Below are 9077 nucleotides of genomic sequence, written 5' to 3'. Positions count from 1 at the left end.
AGAAGTCTTATTTATTTCATTTCCCAGTTGGCAGTCAGCCTCATGATTTGTATGGATTTAATACTTTTTTAAAAATGTTTTTGACCTTGGCTGGTAATCTGTAGTTTGAGTGGAGTCACATGTGAACGTTTGCTAGCTCAGAATTACTATAAATTTGCGGCACCTGGAAAGGAGGGAAAATGGCTCAGGAAAAGGTGATGAGAGGGGCTTTGACTACATGTAAGAGTTGTGGTTGTGTTTGTTCCAGGGTCTGTATAAATCTGCAGGAATTTGAAATAGCTGTTCTGCTGTAAGCCTCACTTGCAACCTCCAAAAATAAAAGCAAAGTGCCTTTCGTGGAGAATTAAAACAGTCCTCTCTCCTGAGCCACCAGGGGCAGTAAAAGTGAAGGAAGCGAAGCAGTTAAAAGAGTTGAAGAGCTTATCACATGCTCTTGTTTGGGGCAATGTTCACTTTCACTTTGCTGGGACACACCAGCTGATTTTTGTTGTGATGGCACTTGGGGCAGTGAGCCCACAAGGCTGAAGAACCAGATCCGTGGATTGATGCATGGCTACCTCTGATCCTGCCTAGCACGCAAGCAAAGGGAAAAGGGGAAAAAGAAAGAAAGAAAGAAACATTAAATCCGTGGCATGCTGGCTCAGCACCTTTCGCATTGTAAGCTTTGAACTGTGCACACAATTTGTGCCCCTTATCTACGCTTCACATTCGCAGCTAGCGAGTGCCTCCGTGTCATTTTCCAGCCCGTCCTGCAGCAAGCCTTTCTGTGAGCACTATGAATGCAAAAACCAGCTCTGCAGGTGAGGAAGAAGCCTCAGGAATGAGGAATGACACCCTGGGAGAGGCCAAAAGGCGGCAAGTGATCCGTGTTTCCTATGTGGTTGCAGCCCTAGACCTGACCTTTCTCTTCATGCAGATGGGAGTCATGCCTGTGAGTATGGGTTCTCTTGCTCCACAGCACATTTTCTTCAATGCCAGGCTCTGTGGCTTTCCAGCAAAGCCAGAATATAGTTTTTAGCAGGAAAGAGGAAAGATATCCTGGAAACTGAAAGGAATACTTGGTATTCTTACCAAACAGGCAGGCTGTGTCTCTGTCCAGGGTACAGCCAGGCCATAAAAGCTGATTTATTACTTGGGCTGCAGCAGCAGCCAGAACCCTTTCCTGGCCCGAGAGCTCTGGGTGAAGCTGATGTAGTTTGTGTCTTCTTGCACGGAGTGTGAGAGTGACCCATCCAACAGCTATCAGGAAGCAGAGGTTTCAGATCAAAGGTGAGTTTTTCTGAGTGTGTAATTAACCAGCTGAGTGGGATTCATTGCTTCTCACTTACTGGACTCGGTTGTATCTGATTTTATAGAATCAGTAAGGACTTTTGGTTGGAAAATACTCTTAAGGTCATTGAGTCCAGTCAGAAACCTAACACTGCCAAGTCCACCACCAAACCATGTCCCTGAGTGCCACATCTACACATTTTTGAGATATCTTCAGTAATGGTGATTTCACCACTTCTCTGGGCACTCTGTTCCAGTGCTTGACAAGCCTCTCAGTACAGAAATGTTGTGCAATATCCAATCTAAACCATCCCTGGCATAACTTGAGGTCATTTCCTCTTGTCCTATTGCTAGTTACTTGTGAACAGAGGCTGACCCCAGCTGGCTACCAGTCCCTTTCAGGCAGTTGTAGAGAGAGATAAGGTCTCCCTGCACGTCCAGGCAAAACAAAAGCATGACACAACAAAAACATGAATCAGAAATAAGTGCCCATTGGCTCTTCAAGGTGTGCATCTGTGTTTTTTGCAAGCTCAGGCTGTGGGTGTGCCATCTAGTAAAGGCAATATTTGCTCACGTTGTACTTTCATTGATTCTGGCTTGCTTGATTAAACAACAGCTCCAGAACCTTTCAATAGTTATCTCCCAGAGGGTGGCTGGGCTGTTCCAGGTGCATGGTCTGGAGGCAGCAAGGCATTTAAAACCTCCCTTATCCCTCTTAGCAGTTCAGCTGTGTTGAACTGCATAGGTAAATGTGATACCAACTTGCCAACTGGTGCAAAATGGATGATTTTGATCACATCTCCCTGTCCTTCAGGGTGTGGGAAAGAGACATTTGGTCTTTATTAAGCTGCCAGTGTCTGGCCCAATGAAGATTTCCTCTTAGGAGCAGGGAACTGAAGGAAGTGGTTGTTTGGAGTTATGATCCTCTCCGTACAGATACTGAGATTTTATTCACAAATATAGCATGCTTCTTTTCCATTTATTTGTTTTTTGGGGTTTTTTTGTGGTCTTTTTTCATTTTTAGTACTTGGCAAAGAGCCTAGGTTTGGATTCAGTGGGGTTTGGCTATCTCCAGACCACCTTTGGTGTGCTCCAGCTCGTGGGAGGTTACATTTTTGGAAGGTAAGTGAGAATGATTCTCATGACCCTTTACATAGCTGAAAAAGGCCAGGCATTTTTACATTTTCATAAAAATAATTTCATTCTGGTTTGTGGTCCTGTTGAAATGTTTGAGGATTTCATAATGAGCAAGGGAAAAATAAATGCTATTGTTAGAAATACTGCAGCATAGAAGCAGCCTTTATATTAACTTAGCTACATTTTAATGACACACATTTAAGTGTAACAATATCCTGGGAATGGGCTTAAACCACCAGACTCCTGAGCCCAGGTCCTAACAGCTTGATCCTGCAAATGTTTTATAGCCATGTGTAACCTTAGAAATGTTTTGTGACTGGGAAACAAAAAACAACAACAACAAAAATAGGAGGGTATTTATTGATGGTAAGAGCTGTCAATTACTATAAATGAAGGTGGTGTCATTTCATCAGCTGAATCTACATGCATGTTGAATACAAATTTAGACTTGCATGGACTTTAACAACTTCTAAGAATATTTTAAGAATATCTATAAACTCAAGCTATCAAAATAAGAGTGGAAAATACTTGGGTTTTCTACCTCTTTACCCCATTGAACAGGCTTTCCTGTTCCTAGTGAAATGCAAATTGCCCTAAAAAAATTGAGTGGTGGGAGAATACATTCCTAAAGACCAGGAAAAATAAAAACCTGAAAAATATGTGTATTTCAGTGACAGAAAACTAAAATGGGACTGAGAAAATCTAACTTCTCTTCTTGATCCTGCTACTGATCAGCAAATTAATAAAAGGATAGGGAGCTGGTGTGTGCTGCTTCAGTTTACCTGCAGGAAATTTACTTTCTGGCTGATGTAGATTGGGAGCTCTACAGGACCCTCTGGTACATGGAGTGTGGCACTTTGAGGATCTGATCTCAGGCCTTGCACACATCTTCAAATAAATAACAGCAACATTTGATTCTACATTACTGCTTGGCAGGAAATGCATTCCTAAGAATGGAGATGGTGCAAAGGGCCCACTTTTAATGCTTTTCCTATTAATACGCAAACCTAGAGTAGTATTTCTGTCCTGGATCTGGTGCCGTCTGAAATCTGGTTCTCCTCCGTGCGCGTCATTCGCTAATATCCAGAGTTGCTGGTGAAGGGAAGGAAAATGGCAAACCAGAATCTGACTGGGACTGAAGGTGTCCTTAGCCAGATTGAAGCCAAAATTTGCAATGTAGGTTTGAGATAAAAACGATTTTTCTAGACATGAGACTACTTTGATGTCAGTGTAGGGACAGATTAAATAGAAAATAGAAAGAAAGGGGATAAGAGAGAATGCATTTCTTAGCTCAGTTTTTCATGTACTTGCCTGATGCTCCTAAACAGACATGAAAAGATAAAGCACTGTGTTTACTTTTAAGGAACAAAACAAAAAAATCCCCACACCAACAATGTAATAATTTGTGGTCTTTAGGTTACAAACAGCAAATGTAAACTGCCCTGGCTTACATGTAAACAGCGAAGTTTTGACCTGTACCTCTCCCTCAGCACAAAACCTTTTAATTTCTTAAGCTTAGCTCTGTTTGTAGACCAACGCTGACATTTTTAGGGGGTTGTTCCTCTTAGTGTAAACACAACTAATTGCTATGCAAGGTAATATTTGTCTGCTATCTGTAATAGGCAGCTTAAATAAAGGGAAGGAAGAAGGAACTGTAATGAGAAACTCTATCTAAGGCCTGTTTTATAGTCATCTTAGCCCCTGTTGCTCAGAACCCTTTCTGTGGTGTTCTCAGACTTTGTCCAGCTTAAGCTTTTCGGAGTTGAATTACAGCAAAGAGTTAGAGCTGGATCAAAACCTGATCTGACTGGGGTTTTTGCCTGTTTGTGTTTTGGGGCTTGGGGGGTTTGTGGTTGTTTGTTATTTTTTTTCCTTAAATAGGAGCAAAACTGATTTACTATTGAGAAGTAATTTTTTTTTTTTTTTCCACCTAAATAGAAAACTGACAACCTTGTGCCATTTCTGTGCCAGGTTTGCAGACCAGTTTGGTGCCCGAGCAGCTTTAATTCTCTCCTGTGCATCTGGAAGCATCTTCTTCCTGCTTATGTCCCTCTCCACCAACATCCCCCTCCTCTTCCTCTCCAGGCTGCCAGGAGTGTTCATGCATGGGATACCAGGTAAGGTCAGTCAGGGATGAGTAGCTTTCCAAATTGCTTTTCCTGCCTGATTCCTCCCCTTCTTGCTTGTTTTAGAGGAAGTCAACATGTTCAACAGCATGAAGGAAGGCAGGAGGAACATGTGATGGTCCTCAGGGGTGAAATGGTGGGAACATGAAGCAGCAGGTGTACTGCCTGTGGGAAGCAGTGCTTATTAGTCTGAGTTCCAGTAACATCTTCCTGTAGAGTCTTGAGGGAATTGTTTGGCCTTGGTCATCCAGACATGGGTGCAAGTCACTTGCTGGCAGCAGTGTTACCCCAGACTTTTCAGCTGCCTTCTTGCAACCAGGATATTTTACACAAAAGCTTTTCCCTTTCTCATGGTAAAATGAGCACACTGGTAAAAATTAAACATTATTACAAAAATACCTTCCATTACCCACCAAGCTTTTCTGTTTTGGCTGATGTTTCCTATATTTTTCATGTGAAAGACATAAACTTCTAGTAGCTGAAGTCCATGTAACTCATGCAAGATGAATCAAATTGATAATGCTTCCTGTCACTTGTGAAGTGGTTTATTTGAGTGGTTTGAATGGTTCTGTTTCTCATGACTGGTGGGCTGTTGTGCTCAAAACTGATGGACTATGGGGCTCCCAGAGGAGATTGACAGTGCTCATTTGGAAGCCCTCTTCCATGCAAAATATGAAAATTAAAAGCTGGGGAAATTGCCTCTAACCAGAAACCATCCCAGAAAAGTTTTAATTGGAAAAAAAAAAAAACCAACAAAACTAAAAACCCAAAAAGCTCTTAATGGCTTAGCAATAAAACCATGGGAACCACTGGGGCATCTGCTCAAACCCTGTGGTAACGTTCTTTTAAGGGATATTTTTCCCACCTGCAGGTGCTCAGAAGGTTATTACAGATATGACCACTCCTTCCCAACGTGCTGGTGCTTTAGGGAAGCTGGGCTTTTGCTTTGGAGTGGGCATCATTGCTGGCTCTGCCGTGGGAGGTGTTCTGTCCACCAAATTCGGGTGAGTGATCCACTTGTTTGGTACTGATTTTGTTGCAATCATTGAGGGAGCTGCTAAGGGATATTTTGCTGCCCTGCAGCTTTTGATGCTGTTTTACTCCTGGTGGCAGTAGAGGACCGTACCAGAACTCAACATTTTGCTTTCCATGCTGCTACAAAGAATACTCCCACTGTTTTCAAGGAGATCTTGTTGAAAATCTCACCTTCTGCCTACTTAAATACATTTAAAAACTAGATTGAGGAGTGGATTTTATCTGTTTCTCTGTTTTATCTGTATCTCCTGATTGTCTTGTCTTTGGAGCTGAGTGTGCTGAAAAGCAGCTTTTAAGAAATGATATTGTACAACTGAGAAATGGAAATTGGGAGCACTGTGAAACTTGTGGAGAAAATGGTGTCTTTGGGGGATGCTCAGTATAGGGTAAGACTGTGGGAAAGGGGAAGGCAAGCTTGGGACAGTGGGGGAAGAGAGTGAGGAAGTGTAACCCTGTCACAGCAAGATGAAGCACACACCTGACAATTCCATGTGGACTTTCCACAGCCTGGCACACTACAGCAGGCTGCCACCTTCTCTTACATTCTGCAGTAGGGAATAAATGCTCAAAAGGTATGGTGCGTCAGAGAATTTTGCAGGCAGTGAAGTGCATGTGGCTGTAATCTCCTTGGAGGGTTCCCCAGCATTCCTCTGGTGGGGGAAAAGAGTCCCTGGTGGATATTCAGGTTTTTGTTTTGCTCTGCTTCTCTTTACTATGGATGTTTGTCTCTGCAGACTCATGTTAAAATAACTCTACAGCATAGGATAGATGGTAAATATCACTCCCATCCTTGTCCTAGTGCCATAAGCTCTGTGGACTGTGAATGGTCATGCATCTCCTGGGTGTTTGCACGGGGCACAGTGAATTATGATGTGGGGTGTTGTGTGTTGCTCTCTGAATCCCACTGTGCATTCAGGTGCTGCAGTGATGCAATTTACTGTGTGAAATCCTTTCATAGGTTGAGGAGAACACTGTAACCTTGTAACCTTAGGGAGCAGCCCTAAAACCTGTTGGCTGCTGTACCTTGGCAGTGTTGGCCTAATGACACAGAACTGATCAGGAGGATTCATTTTGTAGTTATTACATGGTTACATAAAATTAAAATTGGAAACATACTGATCAGCATTTAAAGGTATTTATAGATGTTTCAGGATGAGTGCTGGTTTTAATAAGTATTATTTTTAACCAAATGCAGTGATTATAGACCTTTATGTGTTAACTGAAAGTAAAGGTTACCTCAGTTCTCAGCTTTGGTTATATGCCCATATCTAAACATCAATATAGAAGCGGCATTGCTATCTAGCAAAAATTTATGGGGTTTCACTTTCCAGTGTGTGCATCAGTCACAGGTTTATAGAAAAGCAGCAGGGGGAGGGAACCTCTCCTGTGTCATGACACAGTCAGGGACCTTGACTTGAAGGCAGTGTAGCTTTTGCATGTTAGGGCTTGGTGCTGTCAGACAACGGGAGGCTTCCAGACTCCTCGCTCACTTTGAAAGCTTCTGGACCTTAAACTTTGTGTCTGCAGCACAACGCTGAGACAAGTGAACCGTGTCCGTAATTATGGGATAGTAACACAGCTGCGTGTGGAAAAGGAGCTGGCTCCTGGCTTTCCCGTGCAGGGCTTGTTCCCTTGCGTCCTGCGGAGGGCAGCTCCAGCCCGCTGCTCCTGCCCGGCAGCCGAGAGAGAGCCCGCGCTTGGGGCTGCTCTGCAGCAGGGCTGGGGAAAGCAGCACCTGGTCTTCTCCGTGAGGATCTGTGCATCCTCCTGGAAGGACCATAGGAATTTCTGTTGGCACGGGAGGAGCTGTACCGTGCTGGCAGCGCCCTCCTGAGCACCCTGCTGCGCACAGAGGGTTGATCCGATGTGGCAAACAGCAGCTTCAGGCTTAGGAAGCCGCTCCGGGTGTTCGGTAGCGAGGCTTGCTGCAGCCAAACCCCACTGCGCTTAGATGTCTGCCAGATTTCAGTGCAAAGATTAGAGGAACAATCCACCGGGCTTTTGGCTGGTACCGGTGGAGAGCAGGAATTCAGCTGACAGCAGCTCTGTGCCCGGAGCATCGCCATCCCCTCCGGCTGTGTCTGCCGCCCCGACCTGGGGAAAGGAGCGGGTGCTGCCCTAGGGACATGCCCGAGGCTCCTTGGCCTTGCTGCTGTGTCCCACAGCCTGGCTGCTAATCCTCCTCCTTCTTTCCCACATTTGTACAGGAAGGCTCCAGCTGTACTTGGAGCTGCGTAATCACTTCCATTTTTTTTCCCCAAAAGAATGACCCGATCACCTTGCATTGAAAAGAATAATTTCTGCTATGTCATGGAAGAGCAAAGCTGGAGATTTCTGTCCACTCTGTGTTCTTTGCTTTCCCTCACCACAAAGCTGGCCAACATTCCCCATGTGTTGTTGACAGCATTATTCATATGTTAGCAGTGCTTTGTATACAAGAGAGGGAATAGAAATCGGTCTCAGTTCCTCAGCTGATGTCATTTTGGTGTTATTCTTCTGTATTGTATTTACCATTGATGTATTTGACCTAAAGAACTGGTCTGTTACTGTTTTCATTGTTGGAATAATATTTGCCAACCCTTATTAATTAAGGGAACCCTGGGGAAGTTGACTGTCTTGTTCTGATTTGCATAGGATTTTTTGGGTGTTAGATCCTGACCTCCACTGTTAAACTGTAACCACCAGCTCCAGCCCTTCCTCTTCTTCTCTTTGAAGTGCTACATTTCCCCCCCATGTTTTCCAAAACTTTGCTGGTCAGGCAAATTTCACCACCTGAGGATGAAGTATAAGCCAATTTATTAACACAAGCAGTTGTAATCCTAACCATTTGGAAAGTGTTTTCCTGGTTTTGTGTGTTTGTTTTGGGGCTTTTTTTTTGTGTGTTTTTTTTTTGTTGTTTTGTTTTGTGTTGTTTTTTTTTTGTTTGTTTGTTTGTTTTTTTAAATTGGCGTTTTCTGGTAATTGATCAGTTGGGTCAATGTTGTGGATATAAAATACCTTCAGCTTGAAAATAACTCCTGTAACTCAGCTGAGGGCTGCACAGGTTCTTGGGGAGTGCAAACTCCCTAACAGTTCATCCACAAAAGGTTACTAAGAAAAGGAGTTCTGTTTGCACTCCGCAGAGGTTCTCCCTCCCTTTCTGCAGAGCTGTTGTGGGGCCATTTGCTGCAGGTGAGTGCACCCCTAAAGGGAGGTGGCTTGGTGTTTGCAGCAGACTTTTGTGGCAGCCCTGTGGGTGAAAGGTTGGAAGTAGGCAGCTGGATTTGTTTTCAAAAGTGGAAAGATGAGTCTAGGTAGTTAATTACAGAGATTTCATCCTTTCTTCTGGGACTATGATTAATTACATTTGGCTGCTTTTCTCTTTCCTTCTAACAAGGCTGTAGAGAATCTCTGCTGCATCACCCAAGAATTGTTTGCTTTCTATGGACACGGAGAAGTTTCTTCATTTTAGTGACTCAGCTGTAGGCTTAAATCTCTTGGAGCAATTATTCTTTTGATTACAGCAGGCTT

At 43.7% G+C, this 9077-nt stretch overlaps 1 protein-coding gene across 1 annotated transcript in view; it reads left to right on the top strand.

Annotated features, from left to right (window-relative positions):
* Positions 1-549: 549 nt before the first annotated feature.
* The window catches only part of SLC22A18 (solute carrier family 22 member 18), a 58786-nt gene continuing 50258 nt past the window's right edge, over positions 550-9077 (top strand). The window contains exons 1-4 of the mRNA XM_041481089.1: positions 550-931; positions 2294-2391; positions 4378-4523; positions 5404-5536. Coding sequence (XP_041337023.1) covers positions 776-931; positions 2294-2391; positions 4378-4523; positions 5404-5536 — 533 coding nt within the window. The 5' untranslated portion in view covers positions 550-775. The remainder of the gene's footprint in view (positions 932-2293; positions 2392-4377; positions 4524-5403; positions 5537-9077) is intronic.

The sequence above is a fragment of the Pyrgilauda ruficollis genome, unplaced genomic scaffold, assembly GCF_017590135.1.
Source record: "Pyrgilauda ruficollis isolate IOZ18807 unplaced genomic scaffold, ASM1759013v1 scaffold55, whole genome shotgun sequence".
NCBI lineage: Eukaryota > Metazoa > Chordata > Aves > Passeriformes > Passeridae > Pyrgilauda > Pyrgilauda ruficollis.
The sequence above is the reverse complement of the archived record's forward strand: the minus strand, read 5'-3'. Positions and strand labels throughout refer to the sequence as shown.